Here is a 17,569-nt window from a genome sequence, read left to right on the forward strand (position 1 = left end):
TCAGCCATGGGCATGCCAGCAGGGATCCCCTATGCCCTCAGACAATATGGGATGGGGAGCTGGGGGATATCCTGCTCTACTCCAGCAGCACTCAATACCCCTCCTGCAGAGGTGACCTGGGACTGTCATGGAGACTGTGGGGGAAGTCACATGGGGGACAAGGGAGGGACACTCTTAGGGGTGAAGACCTGATGTTGAATAGCAGGCATGTGCCTATCTGCTCAGCTGAACCTGCAGCTATTTAAGTGACTTCTGCAGAAAATGGGTGAATAAAGGTGGGTTTTTTTTAAGCTGTCACCTGCTGAATGGGAGCTGGAGTCTGCTGTCCCCCCACCACCATTGGCTCTTGTCCAGTGTTGGGCTGCATCCTTCTCACCTTGCAGACTTCAGGGGTTTGCATCCCTGCAACCCCATGAAAATTCTAGAGTCCTCAGCATAGGAGAGACATGGCCAGAGGAGGCCACAGCAATGCTGTCAGGGCTGGAAGCCCTCTGCTGTGAGGCCAGGCTGAGAGAGTTGGGTTTGGTCAGCCTAGAGAAGAGAAGGCTCCAGGGACACCTTCTGGTGGCCTTTCCGTACTGAAAGAGGCCAAGCAGAAAGCTGGGGACAGACTTTTGAGCAGGGCCTGTTGTGACAGGACAAGGGAGGATGGTTTGAAACTAAAAGAGGGAGATTTAGGGAAGGGAGAAATGTTTGACACTGAGAGTGGTGAGACCCTGGTCCAGGTTGCCCAGAGAGGTGGGAGATTCCCCATCTCTGGAACATTCCAGATGAGGTTGTTTGGGCCTTTGAGCAACCTGCTCTAGTTGCAGATGTCCCTGCTGGCTGCAGGGGGTTGGGCTGGATGACTTTTAAAGATCCCTTCCAACCCAAAACATTCCATGGCTCTATGATTTTTTTGAGGGGACAAAGGGGGCTTTGGGAAAGGCAGGCAGGTCCTGTAGGGGCTTCAACACTTTCATGAACCCCACAGCATCCCCTCGACCCCACTCCTGCAGCGTGGGAAGGGACCCATGACTCCAGGCAGGAGGGAGCTGTCCTTGAACAAGAAGGACATTGAGCATGGTGGCACCCTGGTACAGGGCATTGAATTGTTCCCACTTCTGTCCAGCCCTGGCCATTACCATAACCATCCAGGGAATGTGAGTAAATAAAACCTGCCCCATGCTGTAGAGCTCTGCACCCCCAGAATATTTGAAGAGGGTGTAGGGTAGGTCCTGTTCAGCATTGGGGTGAGAGAGGAGGGTGCTGGTTTCTCCCAGACAAATGGATGGTCCCAGTGGTGGTTGCCCACCACTGTGGTGCCCAACCCTGGCCGGCTGTGTGCGTGAGCAGACTGCTGATGAGGCTGAGGCTGTTAACGATTGCCAGGTCCTGGGGCTGCTGCTTGCTTGGTGTCACCAGGGTGGTGGCACGTGTCCCCCCACACCCTGTGTTTCCCTTCTGCGGGGGGGATGCTGCCATCAATGGAGGCTCTTGTTGAGCCATGGGTAGTGTGCCTGGAGGGCCAGGCCCAGCCGTGCAGAGGGCATGATCCCCTTCCCCACGCTCGTGTTTAATTCCTGGAGCCACCCCCGGGGCCTCTGCAGCTCTAGAGGAGGGGTCCTGGCCCCGGGCAGGGATGCAGGGCAGCACGGAGGGGGTTTGGGCTCACCTCCCCCAGTCCCTTTTTCCTGCCTCCCATGGGGTCCCCCATTTTCCTATCTCTCTCCAATGTTGCTTGGGGGGTCCCTATCTCCCTCAAGACCCGAATCTCCCTGCTGGGGACCGAACCCGTCCCGTGCCCTACAGCGCAGTCCCCAGGATCCAAACCTTCCCACTCCACCGTCCCTAAATCTCCCCGCCCTGGTTCCCGATCTGCCCCTCCCATACCCAATCCCCCGACCCTTCCAGCAGCTGCCCCTCGCTTCTTCCCTCCCCCAGCTTCTCCAGTCCTACCGGGGCGGAGCCGAGGTGGAGCCGGGGCCGCAGCGGGCTGTGGCGGCGGCGGCGTCCGGGCGGCGGCGGCGGCGGCGGCGGCGGCGGCGGCGATGGGCGGTGGGGCGCGGGAGCTGGCCGGGTACCTGGCGGCCCTGAGCGGCTGGGTGGCGGCGCTGGCGGCGGCCGCCTTGCCGCAATGGCGGCAGAGCTCGTACGCGGGGGACGCGATCATCACGGCCGTGGGGCTGCACGAGGGGCTGTGGATGAGCTGCGCTGCGCAGAGCACCGGGCAGGTCCAGTGCCGCCTGCACGACTCGCTGCTCTCTCTCGACGGTGGGTACGGACGGGGCTTCGCTGCTGCCGCGGGTCAGCGCTGCCCCGGCTGGCGTCCGGGCTCCCCGGGGCGTCCGAGCTGCCCTTTGCCCCGGCAGGGCAGAGCCCCTCTGCCCCCCACCCCGTACGGGACTGAGTTCCTCTTACGGGTTCAATTCCCCCTGCATAGATCTGAGTCCCTCCCTGGGTTTGAAACTCCCCTTGCTATGGGGCTGAGCCCTCCTGCAGGTCTGAGTCCCTGTAGAGGTCTAAGCCATTCTGTGGGGGTGAAACACCCCCTTCATATTGCTCTGAGCCCGTCTATATGGGTTTGACTGTCTCCCCCATAACAGTCTGAACACTCCCCATGGGTCTGAGCCCCTCCTATGGGTTTCACCTCCCCCCTCATATGGATATGAGCTGCTCTATGAGTTTGAACCCCAGCTCCCGTGGTTCTGAGCCTTGCAACAGGTTCTGAATCCCCCACAACAGGTATGTATACTCCACACGTCTGAATGCCCCCATGGGTCTGAACCCCCATGCCCCTTCAGTGGTCGGAGCTCCCAGCAGGTCAGAGCCCCTCCTCAGCCATGGGTCCAAGCTTGAACCCCCCTCAAAAGGGTCTAAACCCTCTTTTCCCCTCCACTGATCTAAGCCACAATTGTGGGTACAAGCCTCCTTCTCTACCCTGTAGCTCTGAGCCCTCCTTTGGCCCCTATCCCCACTCTGTCTGAGCCCCTCTTTTCCGCATGGACTTGATCCTCGTTGCTCCCACTCATGGGGTTTCAAGTTCCAGGTTTGGGGACCGACTGTTCCATGAGAACATCACAGGCACCAGACTGTGCATCGCTCCTGTGGTGTTTGGGGACCTTGTGGGTGAGGTATTTCCCAGTCCAAAAAATCAGTGTGAGGATGAGTGTGGCAGAGAGAAAGGTCAGGGAAGTGCCTGGAGTGGAGGTGTCCCTACCATACGGGGAAGAGGTGACACAGGAGCCATTGCAGTAAGGACAGGGTTAAGGACAGGTTGGTCCCCAGCATGGGACAAAGTGACCTTGTTTTCGGAGACTGGCACAAGCTGGCAAGCAGCTTTTCTCCCCACCCCTTGCAGTTCACATCCAGACTTCCCGGGCTCTCATGGTGATTTCTCTCCTCCTGGGCTTCTTTGGCATCATCGTGAGCATGGTGGGCATGAAGTGCACCAAAGTAGGTGAAGAGGATCCTCTTACCAAGAGCCGCATCGCTGTTGCTGGAGGTGTCCTCTTTGTTCTCTCTGGTAAGGCAACTCCAGGTGCCTCTCTGATGCATAAAATCTCAAATGCCTTCTAAAAGCTGTTTGACAGAGCAAGGGGAGAGCTTTGGTGATAGGCTGGTGTTCATGTTCAGCATTTGACGTTTAGTTGTAGATATCCCTGCATACTGCAAGGAGGTTGGATTAGATGACATTTAAAGGTCCCTTCCAACCTAACCTCCTCTGTGATTCTGTGACCAGGTCTGTGCACGCTGGCTGCGGTGTCCTTGTATGCAACACAGGTGACCTACGAGTTCTTCAGAGAGAGCAGCGTCCCCATCAACGCCAGGTGAGAGCCCAGCTCATGGGATGTTCTTTGTCCAAACCTCATCATGTCCCTTGCAGGTTTTGGCAATATGTGGGGTCTTAGGCAGATGTGCCACATGGGCTGGGACCTCTTCAGTCTCACAGATGCCATGTTGAAGAAAATGTCCCTGGTGGTAAAGCTTTAGTTGGTGCCACCACTGACTTTACAGAGGGTCAAAGTCAGAGCACTCATACAGAATTTCAGCCCAAGGGAGGATTAAAACACACGGAAAGTGGAGAGAGGTGGGCAGAGGAAGTCTTATGAGGTTCAGCAAGGGCAACTGTAGGGTTCTGCACTTGGGAAGGGACAGTGCCCTATACCAGCACAGGTGAGGGGTGATCTGCTGGGGAGCAGCTCTGTGGGAAAGGATCTGGGAGGACAAGAAGTTCAACCATGAGCCAGCAATGTGACCTTGTGGCCAAAAAGGCAAATGATCTCCTGGGGTACATTAAGAAGAATGAGACCAGCAGATTGAGGGAGGTTCTCCTTCCTCTCTATCCTGGTGAGGCCAGATCTGGAATTCTGGGTCCAGTGATGGGTTCCCTAGCTAAAGAGTGACAGGGAACTGTTGGAGAGAATCCAGCAGAGGCTGCAAAGCTGCTGAGGGGTCTGGAGCATCTCTGTGAGGAGGAAAGGCTGAGAGCCCTGGGGGTGTTAGCCCTGGAGAAAGCAGCCTTGAGAGGGGGTCTGATCAATGCTCAGCAAGAGCTAAAGGACCTGTGGGGGGCAAAAGGATGGGGCCAGACTCTTTTAACTGGTGCCCAATGACAGGACAAAAGGGCAACAGGCACAAACTGGAACCCAGAAGGTTCCATCTGAAGATGAGGAGAAACTTTTTTGGTGTGAGGTCGCTGGAGCCCTGGAGCAGGCTGCCCAGTGAGGTTGTGGAATCTCCTTGTCTGGAGAGATTCCAAATCTACCTGGATGTGATCCTGAGCAACATGCTGCGCATGCCACTGCTTTAGCAGGTGGTTGAACTGACTGATCTCTAGAGATCCCTTCCAACCCTCACCCTGATAGGATTCTGTGAACCATAGTAGCTGGATCTAACCAATGTGAAAGGTGAGGATGGCTGGAGAGAAAAGGAGCCAACATCCAACTTGTGACCTTATTAAGACTTGAAGCATTCTTTGCCAATCTTTCTTTGGTCTTCTGTCTTTTTTGCACCCTCATCCTGATGTTCCCTTCTCTCTCTTGCCTCAGGTATGAGTTTGGCTCAGCTCTCTTCATCGGCTGGGGCGCTGCCAGCCTCACCATGATCGGGGGGTCCCTCCTGTGCTGCTCCTGTCCTGCCAAGGCCCGCCAAGGCCAGCAGTACTACCAGCAGTCACAGCCTTCCACGGCTCGGGAGTACGTCTGATCCCCAACCCTTCCCTCCTAACAGCAAGTGCCTCCCTCCCCTCTCAAAACCAGGCAAGAACCTGGCACTCCCACCCTGCCAGGTCCCTGGATGCTCCATGAGACCGTTCTCGTCCTTCTCATCTTCCAGATTTTTGCACCACCCTTTGCAGCACTGTCCTCTAAAATAGGGAGGAGTTTTTGGGGGTCACAGCTCCCATGTCCATCCCTGCCACGCTGCCTCTAGCTAGGCATGCTGGCCTCTCCTGGGATGTCCAGGATGTGGGTGGCTGGATCGTGTCCACTGGCAGAGTGACCGGCTGCTGCTGCTGCCCACGCTGCTGGTCCTGCAGGGGACAGGGGGGTGCCTCACAGCAGTGCTTTGTGCTGGGATACCCCCTCCCTGCCCCACGTTTTGGGGTGGCAAGCCAGCGCTTGGCTTGCCTTGGATGAAGCTGCTGCCCACCTCCTCTTGACTCATCCCAAGTTGAGCGACCCTGTGCCCTGCTTTGGGCACAGGGAGGTTTTTTGGGCTCTGCCTTAGTGCTTGCCAAAAGCCAGGTGTTTTTCAAATTCCTGTTTATTTTAAACATTGTTATTAATTCTTTATTTAAGTCTGGTTGCTCCAGCTGAGCTAAAACCTACCCTTGGGCTTAGTTCTCACCAGGCACAAGTATGTGGCCTCGTTAAGCTGCAAAAGAAAGCATTGGTCAAATTTAAGCAGGAAAAACAGGGCTGTGCACACAGAGCAGGGGTTGTTTTGGTTCTGCTGCCTGGCACAGCTCGTTCGGGTACAGAGGGGCCGACCCGTGAAGCTCTGCTGCCTCCCTGCCGTGTCCAAACCCTGCCAGGAGCCCAGAGCAGGCACTGGAGACTTCAGCTGTGGACGTGCTCACTGCCTCCACCTCCTCGTACCTCACCTGCACTGCCACTGCTGGCTCTGCTCGGGCCAGAGCTCTGCTTCCAGCCGCAAATCCCCCAAGCCCACGACCTCCATCTGCCCTGCCTGTGCTGGGTCACCTGCCCCAAACATGGAAATGAGGCAAACTGCTTGAACATCGGGGGGTTTTTCCCAAATCCCTGTTAGCTGAAGGAGCTGACTTTTGCAATTTTATTATACTCAATTTTATTTTAATTTGCTCTGCTATTCGTATTTTCCTTTATTCTACTATGTTTTATTTTATTTCATTTTACTTGTTTTCCTCTATTTTATTTTGGTTATCACCCCTCTATTTTATTTTCCTCCCTCTGTTTTACTTTCCTCTATTTTATTTTGCTTTATTTTCCTCTGTTTTCCTTTGTTTTCTTCTGTGCTATTTCATGCCCACAGCGCTGCCGTTGGTCCTGTTCTGCCAGTGCGGGAAGCACAGCAGTTCCAGCCAGAGATTGATGTCTCCCTGCCTGGGGGCACTAACAGCCTCTTTCTCTTTTAAATCGCAGACCCCCTCTCAAACTGTCTTCAGCTGTCAGGGGAGAGCCCAGCTCGTAGCCTGGCTACGCCCATTGGGTGCTCGGGTGCCTGCACCCAGTTGATGGGGTTCCCCTCCCCAAACACCCCCAAAGCTGCTGCAGTGAGGACTGGGAAGGAAACTCCTGCTCTGTAACAGCAAAAAATCAGCCCAAAGGCGTTTCACACCATGGTACTGCCCAGGAGGGTTTTATCCTTTTAATAGGAAATTACATTAACTTTTCTATGCGGCATGGGCAGGAGAATGGGGCTGGGGGAGGCTAAATGCATTTTTTTGGTCAGTTATTTGAACTAAAAATTGTGACTCAGTGGGATTAAAATATTTCCAATTGTGGACATTGCTCCCAAATCATCTCTTTGTTCTCCCCCTTCCAGTACCCACTAGCTGCTCCTTTGCTGGGTTCTCAGCACTTCTTGCAGCTGGTGCCCACAGGAGCTTCTTGCCCTTGATGAGCTTACCTGTGGTGTGAATCAATCTCTTGAGTCTCATCCCATGTGTCACTCTCCAAAGAGTGGATGCAACCTTAAAAATCCCTCAGTTTAAGGTGAACCCCCTGGAAAAGCCTGGGTGTCCCATGCAGTGGGGTTGGACCCAGCATCTCCTGCTTGCAGCCACTGCTTGATCCCTTCACAGGGCTGTTCCCAAGGCTGAAATGCCACCAGCATTCTCCTGTTGTGGACCTGCAAGCTGGGCTCTTCCTTATTTTCTCCCATTTGCCATCAGTTCAGAGCTGGCCTGTCCTTCATCAGGCACTTCACTAATTTAATATGATTCTTGCTTTCCCTGCAGAGGGGCAGGATTCCCCCAGCCTGGGGATGCTCAGCCAGGTTTTTGCGTGGTAGCTGTCTTGTCTTAGGTTCCTTGTCCTGCCAGCACATGCTCCACAACAGACGCTATCCCACCTCAAAAAGCACAAACGTGGAGTCTTGACTCCTGTGACATCTCTATGGCTCACTCAAGGGTTCCCTATGGGTGGATGCCCTGGCTGGAAGCACATCAAATGCAGGGGGTGTGTGTTTGAAAATAGCTGAGAAGTGATAACATGTTTTGGGGTACAAAGGTCCCCACCCTGTCCTCTGGACAATCCCTCCTGTCTTCTGCGCAGGGCAAAGTGGGTCAGAAGATGGGAATGGGATGTCAGGCTCGCTGCTCTGCATGGGATTTACCTCTGCCCCTGTCATGTCCACACTCAGACAGGGGCTTTCCCCCCATCGATAGCTTCTTTCATTTAATAAAAGCAGTGTGAGGAGCAGTGTTTAGGTTCCTGGTCAGACCTCTGCTTGTATTCAAAACCCCATGAAATAATATTTTTAAGTAGGCAGAGATGATGGAAAAGGAAAAATGAGACCCCCCCGGGGGGCCAAGATCACAGCAAATCTCACCAAATCACCATGGCACAGAAATTCCACATGAACAGTAGAGGAGAAAAAAAAAAAACAAAAACCAAACTAATGAGGGAATCCATTTCAGTGCCCTCTGTTACATTTAGCAAGGAGATGTTTCTGTGCAGTGCTGCCCTTGGCCAGGGGCTGAGCTGTGTGGTGGGGCTGTGCTCATGCTGCTGAGCTGGGGCTGTTCTAAAACTCACCGAACTGCCCAGACTGGAAAAGCCCTTTCAGATCATCCCATCCAATCCTTAGCCTAACACTGACAAGTCCTCAACTAAACCATGTCCCTCAGCACCACATCTACATAACTCAAAACACCCCCAGGGATGGTGACTCCACCACCTCCCCTGGGCAGCCTCTTCCAGTACCTAAGAACCCTTCCAGTGAAGAAGTTGTTCCTAATGTCTAACCTGAAACTCCTCTGGTGCAACTTGATGCCATTTCCTCTTGGGCTATCACTTGTTATTTGGTTGAACAGAGCCCACCATGCTCCAGCCTCCTTTCAAGGCATTGCAGAGAGCCAGATGGTCTCCCTTTAGCCTCCTTTTCAGACTAAACCACCCAGGTCCCTCAGCTGCTCCTCACCAGCTTTGTTGCCCTTCTCTGGACACTCCAGTCCCCCAGTGTCCTTGGAGTGAGGGCCCCAAAGCTGAACCCAGTACTCAAGGTGTGGCCCCACCAGTGCCCAGTACAGAGGAACAATCCCTGCCCTGCTCCTGCTGAGCACACCATTGCTGATCCAGGCCAGGATGCTGCTGGCCTTATTGGCCATCTGGGCACATACTAGCTCATCTTCATCTGGCTGTCCATCAACATCCCCAGGTCCTTCTCTGCTGAGCAGCTTTCCAACCACTCCTCCCCAGTGCTGCTGGGGTTGTGGCGAAAGTGCAGAACCCATCACTTGGCCTTATCAAACTTCCCACAATTGGCCCTGGTGCATCAATCCAGCCTGGCCAGATCCCTCTGTAGAGCCTTCAGCTCTCCAGCAGATGAACATCCCACCAAGCCTCGTGTTGTCTGCAAACTTACTAGGGGTGCACTCAGTTCCCTTGTCCAGATCACTGATAAAGACGTTAAACAGGCCTGGCCCCAGCACTGAGCCCCAGGATTTCGAAGATTTCTTCATTTCTGTTCATTCTTATTTGTTACTCTGCTTCACCAGCATCCCCAGAGTCCTCTCCACCTCCAGAAGGTGACCCCAACAAAGAGAACATCTTTATTTCTTTTTTTTCCCTTAGCCACAGCAGCAATCCCTGCACACAAAGATTTGGGATATCCTGGCAGCATCATTTTTTTACCTCATGGGTTTTACAAACCGCGTGGGACAGGAAATCTGATTTTCATCTTCATTAAGCAAGAAAACAATCTTAATTATCCAACTACTGACAGATCTACCTCTCTCCCTGAGCCTCTGCAAGCCCCAGAAGGCCTCACTTACAACCTGGCAAAGCAGATTCATTAGATACGTAATAAACCGACTGTGCTGATGAACAGCAAATAAAAACTTTGATGGGTGTCACCAGGGCACACAGCTGCAGCTCTGTATTGCTTGGGGGTCACACCAGAGTTTCACCTGTCATGGAGTACCATAAACTCCTGAGACATAACTGTTGGGGAAATGGAGGCTCACAAAGCTCCTTGGTATTTTCAGTGCTATTTCACCATTCTGGGCCAAAGAGCTGAACCTGCCACCTACCAAATGATTCTGCCCCTCTGTTCTGCTCTGGTGAGACCTCACCTGCAGTGCTGTGTCCAGCTATGGAACCCCCAACATAAGAAGAACATGGACCTGATGGAGAAGGCCCAGAGGAGGCCATAAAGAGGGCTAGAGAACCTCTGCTATGGGGACAGGCTGAGGGATTTGGGGCTGTTCAGCCTGGAGAAGAGAAGGCAGAAGAGAGAGAAGAGAAGCTCCAGGCAGACCTTAGAGCTGCATTTCAAAATCTGAAGGGGGCTACAGGAAGACCGGGGAGGGACTGTTCAGAAGGGCCTGTGGGGACAGGACAAGGGGCAATGGGTTGAAATTGGAGCAGGGGAGGTTTAGGTTGGGCATCAGGAGGAAATTCTGCACCATGAGGATGGTGAAATACTGGACCAGGTTGTCCAGGGTTATGGCTGAGTCCCCATCCCTGAAGACATTCAAGGTCAGATATGATGTGGCCCTGGGCAACCTGCTGTAGCTGGAGATGACCCTGTGGACTGCAGGGGTTGGACAAGATGACCTTGGAGGGTTCCTTCCAGCCTGGCACACTCTCTTAATGTGTGAATCAGGGATAACCCAAACTCATACTGCAGCAACTGCACCAATCAGGCACCTGTGGCCCTGTGCGGGATTGAACCTTAAGGATTTGCTAAGCACTTAGGGCACTGCCAAGACTCCCACAGCTCAGTTCTGTGCAGGATTATCAAGGAAAGAACTAACCCAAAACAAACCTGCCCCCCCCCCCCCTCCCCCCCACCGCCAAGTGTGTATCTGAAATATAATCCATGGAATAGAAATTTGTGGGAATTGTGGTCAGCAGGGGCAGGGAGGGGATTCTGCCCCTCTGTTGTGCTCTGCTGACACCCCCCCTGCAGTACTGGGGCAGCTCTGGAGTCCTCAGCACGAACAGGGACCTGGTGGAGCAGGGCCAGAGGAGGCCACAGCAATGCTGGCAGGGCTGGAAGCCCTCTGCTGTGAGGCCAGGCTGAAAGAATTGGGGTTGTTCAGCCTGGAGAGGAGAAGGCTCCAGGGAGACCTGGTGGCATTTCAGTGCTTCAAGGGGCCAAGCAGAAAGCTAGGCACAGCCTTTTTCTCAGGGGCTGTTGTGACAAGACAAAGGAGGATGGTTTGAAACTAAAAGAAGGAAATTCAGACTGGAGAGAGCGAGAAATGTCTGACACTGAGGGTGATGAGAGGCTGGCCCAGGCTGCCCAGAGAGGTGGGAGATGCCATACCCCTGAACCACTGCAGGTGAGGTTGGTTTGGGCTCTGAGCAACCTCCTCTAGTTACAGATGTCCCTGCTGGCTGCAGGGGAGTTGAACTAGAGAGTGAGAGACCTTTAAAGGTCCCCTGCAACCACTCTGTGATTCTATGATTCTGTGGAGAGGATGGTGTAGCAATGCCCAAGTGCCACAGGGCATGGCTGGTGTGGGGGATGCTCACAGGATGCATAGACAGGAGGGTCTGTGAGACATAGAGAGCAAAAGTAATTTTTTTTTCCAAATAGTAGGGGATCAGACAACAAACCTGAAGTTTTTAGGGCAGCACCAAGTGCTAGGCAGGTGGGATACCAGCTTCCAGGGTCACAACAGTGTCCTCAGAGGCTGACAGGCTGCGTTATCTGAAGCACTGCAATCATTATCTCTTGTTTTCCAGATTATGGGAATAAAAAAGTGTGTTAATTACTGGCTGGCTGCCTGGCCAAGGGGTTTTAAGGATGCTCCTCTCATTTTAACTTCTTTCTCCAGCTACTTCCACCCCAGTGACTCAGTTATATGGGGACCCAACATATCTTAGGCCACATAATCCTAGGCAGTAATTAAAAGGTCTAATTAAACAAGATGGGATATTTCCCCAGAACACAGAGTCTTCCACCTGGGGAGTGTTCCCAGCAGGATCCCACATGTGGTGTTTTTTGGAGAGGCTCCATTTCCAGCCCATTACCATTGTAACCACAGGGATGCCCATCAGGCAGTGGAGAACAAAGTCCATCTGACATGCCTTGGAAAAACCTTAAATACCCCAGCACAGGCCCTGGCTGGTGTTGCATTCCCCAGCTCCATCAGGTGGATCAGGATCAAATCCCATCAGTATTTGAAAGCCTTCAAGAGCCACATCTCCAGCTCCAGTACCTGGTGACAAAGAGCTTTGGCCATCTTCCTGCCCCAGCAAGGATGAGCCTGTGGTGAAGGTAATTCTGCCTCCCTGCCCCCAAGCCCCTTTTGATCACTGGTGGGATTCAGAGCTGCTTTCACTGGAGGCTGATGGCTGCTTTCTTTTTGCTGGTTTTTTTCTGTTTTGTTTTGTTTTTTTTTTTTTTTTGGGGGGGGGAGGGGTGTTAGTGTTTTTTGTTTGGGGTTTTTGTTTTGTTTTGTTGGGTTTTTTTTGGTTTTTTTTCTTTTCTTCAAAGGCTCCAAAACAGCCAAGGCCTAGTAGAAAAATCCAAAGTCATGGAGAGTTAGCGCAGGAGATTCAAAAAAGGTTGTAAGTTGGGCTTTAAGAGGCTGCTGGAAAGCTCAGGAGATGTGGCATAGAAGGCTGGTCAGTGAAGTGGATTGAAAACTGGCTCCACAACAGAGCTCAGAGGGTTGTCATCAGTGGCACAGAGTCAGCTTGGAGGCCTGTGGCCAGTGGTGCTCCCCAGGGATGGGTACTGGGTCCAGTTTTGTTCAATATCTTTATCATCAACCTGGCTGAGGGCATTGAGAGGACCCTCAGCAAGTTCCTGATGATACAGAACTGGGGGGGTTGGCTGACACCCCTCAGGCTGTGCTGCATCCAACATGACCTGGACAGGCTGAGAGCTGGGTGAAGGAGAACCTCATGAAGTTTAATAAGGACAAGTGCAGGGTCCTGCATCTGGGGAGGAGTAACAGCAGGCACCAGGACAGGTTAGAGGCTGCCCTGCTGGAGAGCAGCTCCATGGAGAAAGACCTTGGAGTGCTGGTGGACAGTGAGTTCTGCATGGGACAACAATGTGCCCTGGTGGCCAATGGGATCCTGGGGTCCATCAAGAAGGGTGTGTTCAGCAGATCTAGGGAAGTTCTACCTCTCTACTCTGCCCTGGTGAGACCACACCTGCAATACTGTGTCCAGTTTGGGGCGCCCCAGTTCAAGAGAGACAGAGACCTGCTGGAGAGAGTCCAACAGAGAGCCATGAGGATGATTTGGGGACTTGAGCATCTCCCTGTGAAGAGAGACTGAGAGCCCTGGGGCTGTTTAGTCTGGAGAAGAGAAGACTGAGAGGGGATCTCATCAATGTGTATAAATATCTGAGGGCTGGGTGTCAGGAGGAGGAGGCCAGGCTCTTTTGAGTAGTGCACAGTGATAAGCCAAGGAACAATGGGTTCAAACTTGAACATAGAAGATTTCAGCTCAATGTGAGGAGAAACTTCTTTACAGTGAGGGTGACAGAGCACTGGAGCAGGCTGCCCGGGGGGGTTGTGGAGTCTCCTTCTCTGGAGGCTTTCCAAACCCACCTGGATGCATTCCTGTGCAGACTACCCTAAGTGATCCTGCTTTGGTAGGGTGGTTGGACCTGATGACCTCTTGAGGTCCCTTCCAGCCTCTGATATACTGTGAGACTGTGCTGTTAGTAAGCTGCACTGAGTACACTGGAGTACCTCTGCTATGGGAACAGGCTGAGCGAGTAGGATTGTTCAGCCTGAAGAAGGGAAGGCTCCAGGGGGACCTTAGAGCTGCCTTCCAGTATCTGAAGGGATCTTACAGGAATGCTGCCGAGGGACTTTTCATGTTGGTGCATGAGACAGGACAAGGGGGAATGGTCTGAAGCCAAGGGAGAGCAGGGTTAGACTGGAGCTGAGGGAGAAGTTCTTCAGTAGGAGGTTGGTGAGACTCTGCTCAGGGAGGTTGTGGCTGTCTCTTCCCTGGGGATGTTAAAGGCCAGGTTGGATGAGGCCTTGAGCAGCTGAGTCTACTTGAGAGGTGTCCCTGCATGTGGTGGAGAGGTTGGAGCAGCTGAGCTCTGAGGTCTTGTTCAACCCGAGCCATTCTACGATTCTGTTATGAGTAAAGCTGATGGAAATACTTAGAGATGGGGTGAGTGGTAGCTCTGCTCCCAGCAACATCCCAAGAGGGCATGTGGTGGGAGGTGCTGCACACTGAGTGTGGGGACCATGACCCTCCTTCCTACTTCTGCTCCACAGGGAAGTCTGTGTCATGCCACATGTTGGGAAGCATCTGGCTCAAGGTCACAAATGCAGTGATGGTGAAGAGTCAGGACCCTACAATAATTAACCCCTGCACCTCAGAGACCCACCCAGTCCCATCAATTAACCCACTATGGAAACTCCTCTGCCCAGAGGGCTGTCACAGCAGCTGGAACTTCAGGTGCTAAAGTATTTAGCATCTTGGGTTGCAAACCACAGCAAAGAGACATTCATGTTCAGGTTTTTGGAGATATGATGTCCACTGCTCTGAGCTGGGATGGTAACTGGTTCAACAACAGACATGGTCTGTTTGTGAGAGAGGCATCCCACACCTCCACTACAGGACTCAAATAACTCTGTAGGCTTTGTCTGCAGGCAAACCTGGTGCACCAACCTTGCCTAAGGGTATCAGAGCATTTTGGCAGCACTGAGAACCATGAGATGGAGCCCAGATGACTCATAGTGATCCAGGGGACACTCTGGCCTAGGTGGCACTTTGTCCGTTGTGAGTCAGGGATCTGGGAAGTGGCCAGAGGTGAGGTGGGAGGACATCTCTGTGCCCTTGCAGGTTACCCCATGAGTGCAGCCTTGCAGATGATGGCTTTCAGTCTTGCTCTCCTCTCAGCCCTCTTCCTGCTCCTTGCCACATGCACCGACTGCTGGATGGTGAATGCTGATGACAGCTTGGAGGTGAGCAGAGTAACCAACTTCAAGGTTAAGAGCTGGGAGCGAGGTGGGTGCCTCGATATCCGTGGGGTTGCACCATGTCTCCATGGGCTTGGAAAGGGGACATGATGGGACAAATCCACTGCTTTCTACCTGAATTGGAGGATTAGGAAGAGGGAGAAGTGCTGAAGCAGAAGCAGAAGCAGGAGACAGAGAGCAAGGTGTGAGTAGGGAGTCATAGAATCACAGAACTGTCAGGGTTGGAAGGGACCTCAAGGATCATCCACTTCCAACCCCCCTGCCATGGACAGGGACACCTCACACTAGATAAGGTTGCTCAGAGCCACATCCAGCCTGGCCTTCAAAACCCCAGGGATGAGGCTTCCACCACCTCCCTGGGCAACCTATTCCACTGTCTCACCACCCTCATGGTGAAGAACTTCTTCCTAACATCCAATCTGAATCTTCCCACTTCTAGTTTTGCTCCATTCCCCTAGTCCTATCACACCCTGACACCCTAAAAAGTCCCTCACCAGATTTCCTGTAGGCGCCCTTCAGATACTGAAAGGCCACAAGAAGGTCTCCTTGGAGCCTTCACTTCTCCAGACTAAACAACCCCAACTCAGTCTGTCTCCAGAGCAGAGCAGCTCCAGCCATCTGCTCATCCTCGTGGCCCTTCTCTGGACACATTCCAGCATCTCCAGATCCTTCTTTTAATAGGGGCATAGAGTCACAGGGACACGTTCAGCTGTGGTGATGAGAGTGTGAAGATTTGCTCTTTTGGGGTATTCCTTGGGGAACTGGGGTGGGGTTTGGTGCTTTTTGCCTGACTGCCTTTCTCCTGCTTCCAGGTAAGTCACAAATGCCGGGGGCTTTGGAAGGAGTGTGTCACCAACATGCAAGATGGGGTAAGGACCTGTGACCAGTATGACTCCATACTGGCTGACCACCCAGGTGAGCTGGCATGGCCTGGAGGTGTTTCTTAAAGTTCACAGCTGCATTTTCTCTCTTTGCTTTTCAAGATGATCCTCATTGCAGTAATTAGCAATGCAGGCCCAGGGCTTCTCTTGGTCTCCTGCCCCATCAGCATGGCTCAACAATCCATGGCGCAGCCAGCTCTGCCAAGCAGTCACCAAGCAGGAGACAGGCCATGAAGCTGTGTCACCTCACAATGATGAGGTGCTCAGGCGCAGTTTCTGTCTCCCATTGCATGGTGGGATTTGCAACCCCACCGATGCTGCATGCAGGGGTGAGGACCATTCCCACTGGCCAAAGACTTGAGTCCTCAGCCTATGGACAGTCACAGCATGGCATGGATATTTGTCCTGGCCCGCACAGAGCACGTCAGGCGCTGTATATATGCTCTTGTATAAGGTGATGACATGGGACAACCCAGATTTGGGCTGGGGAGAAAGGAACCAAGAGTCAGTGTGTATTCAGGGGGACTGCTTTGGGTAAAAGGCTTTCCAAGGAGCACATCACTGGTGGTGTGACCCACACCAGCTCTCTGATTTTCCATGCTGTTCAAAGCACCAGCAACAAAACTTGGAGGGGAAAAAGGCCAGTACGGACAGCAGCATCTTCTGCTAAGTGTGCAAGGTCTGCCTACACCACGTGTGCTGACTTCTGCACCTTAAGCTGCTTGGTTTCTCAAGGTGGGCTAAAAGCAGGCTCGTGAAGTCCTGTTGCAAGGGTTCTGATGAGCCTGGTGAACACTTTGCATACATCATATAGCAAGCATGGAGTTGGTGGGTCCCAATGTAGGTATCTCCTACAGCCATGGTGAGCAGGCACACGGGCAGCAATCTGAAGCAGGGAAACCAGTTCCTCTGACCATTCCTCAGCCTGCTTTCTGTCTGGTTTTTTCCCCTCTCTGCCCAGTGAAGATTGTGGTGACACGGACCCTGCTGATCACAGCTGACCTCCTGGCTGGCCTGGCTTTGGTCACATTGCTTCTTGGGCTCGACTGCATCAAGTTCCTCAAGGAAGATCCTTGTGTCAAACTGAAGATGTGCTACGGGGCTGGTGTCATCCTTGGCTTTGGCAGTGCGTGGCTGGGAGAGTTCATGTTTGATAGGGACTGGGGGAGACACCAGCAGCTAGGGGCAGCCCCAGATGGGTCTTGGGGAGCATGGGAGGGGTTGTGTGGCTCTTTCTTAACCAGTCCCATTCCTCCTAGGCATCCTAGGTCTTGTGGGCTCTGTGTGGTATGCAGTGGATGTCTATGTGGAGCGGGCCATGCTGGTGTCACACAACATATTCCTGGGGGTCCACTATGACTTTGGCTGGTCATGCTGGCTGGGGATGGCTGGCTCGACAGGCTGCCTTGTGGCTTCCATCCTGCTAACTTGCTGCCTCCATTCCTGCACAGGTCAGTCTGTCCTGTCCCACCCCATCCCACCTTAAGTAGACTTTTGTCCTGCAAGAATGTACATGGGTGCATGTACAGAGGATCCAGCTTGATCACGGGGAACTCCTCTGTGTCTGGCCTCTGCTCCTTGTCAGGGGAGGCTGGACCATACTAGGCAGGACTGGGCTGTTAGGTCTCCCTAAGGCCTTTAAGGGCATGGAGGGGGCATAGAAATTCTCCATTGACATCTCTGGGACCCTGAGGTCCTGGAAGTAGTGTTGATGTCTACTCAAAGCAGTAGCCATGTTGGAGCTGTATCACTCTGACTAGCCAAAGCCTGAGCTAGTGGCTGTTAATGATGCACTGGTGAAAATCTGGCCCCACCATCAAGGCCATAGGACAGGTGATGCCTCACCAGACATCATCTCCAGCCCTGATGCCTAATCGCAGTGGTGGAAGTTGACCCCACAGTGTGGGCTGAGTTCATCTCTCCTGCAGTATCCCTGTGGCACCCCCAAGCCTCCCCACTCTGCCAGCCATGGCACAACCCCAACTCTTTCCTCACAGATCCCAGCAGCCAATGGCAACCCCAGAGGCTTGTCCAGCCCCAGAGCCAAACAGCCACGAGTCAGATGTACGCCATGGACTCCCGTGTGTGA

At 53.2% G+C, this 17,569-nt stretch overlaps 2 protein-coding genes across 2 annotated transcripts; both read left to right on the top strand.

Moving 5' to 3' along the window:
• Positions 1 to 2,030: 2,030 nt before the first annotated feature.
• CLDN19 (claudin 19) lies at positions 2,031 to 5,187 on the top strand. Its single transcript, XM_054394994.1, has 4 exons — positions 2,031 to 2,253; positions 3,341 to 3,505; positions 3,722 to 3,809; positions 5,031 to 5,187. Exons 1-4 carry the CDS (start codon positions 2,031 to 2,033, stop codon positions 5,185 to 5,187), a joined length of 633 nt encoding a protein of 210 aa, XP_054250969.1.
• A 9,283-nt stretch (positions 5,188 to 14,470) lies between these two features.
• On the top strand, positions 14,471 to 17,569 carry LOC128977373 (claudin-16-like). The gene is made up of 5 exons (XM_054394882.1): positions 14,471 to 14,584; positions 15,412 to 15,514; positions 16,442 to 16,606; positions 16,740 to 16,931; positions 17,478 to 17,569. Exons 1-5 carry the CDS (start codon positions 14,471 to 14,473, stop codon positions 17,567 to 17,569), a joined length of 666 nt encoding a protein of 221 aa, XP_054250857.1.

The sequence above is a fragment of the Indicator indicator genome, chromosome 32 (assembly GCF_027791375.1).
Source record: "Indicator indicator isolate 239-I01 chromosome 32, UM_Iind_1.1, whole genome shotgun sequence".
Classification (NCBI taxonomy): domain Eukaryota; kingdom Metazoa; phylum Chordata; class Aves; order Piciformes; family Indicatoridae; genus Indicator; species Indicator indicator.

What these genes read in the sequence shown, in the direction of transcription:
- CLDN19 (XM_054394994.1), top strand. Translation starts at nt 2,031, where the DNA reads ATGGGCGGTGGGGCGCGGGAGCTGGCCGGGTACCTGGCGGCCCTGAGC. An exon ending in TGTCCTCTTTGTTCTCTCTG is followed by an intron (nt 3,506 to 3,721) that starts GTAAGGCAACTC and finishes TTCTGTGACCAG; the next exon opens with GTCTGTGCACGCTGGCTGCG. An exon ending in AGCGTCCCCATCAACGCCAG is followed by an intron (nt 3,810 to 5,030) that starts GTGAGAGCCCAG and finishes CTCTTGCCTCAG; the next exon opens with GTATGAGTTTGGCTCAGCTC.
- LOC128977373 (XM_054394882.1), top strand. Translation starts at nt 14,471, where the DNA reads ATGAGTGCAGCCTTGCAGATGATGGCTTTCAGTCTTGCTCTCCTCTCA. An exon ending in CATACTGGCTGACCACCCAG is followed by an intron (nt 15,515 to 16,441) that starts GTGAGCTGGCAT and finishes CTCTCTGCCCAG; the next exon opens with TGAAGATTGTGGTGACACGG. An exon ending in CTGCCTCCATTCCTGCACAG is followed by an intron (nt 16,932 to 17,477) that starts GTCAGTCTGTCC and finishes CTTTCCTCACAG; the next exon opens with ATCCCAGCAGCCAATGGCAA.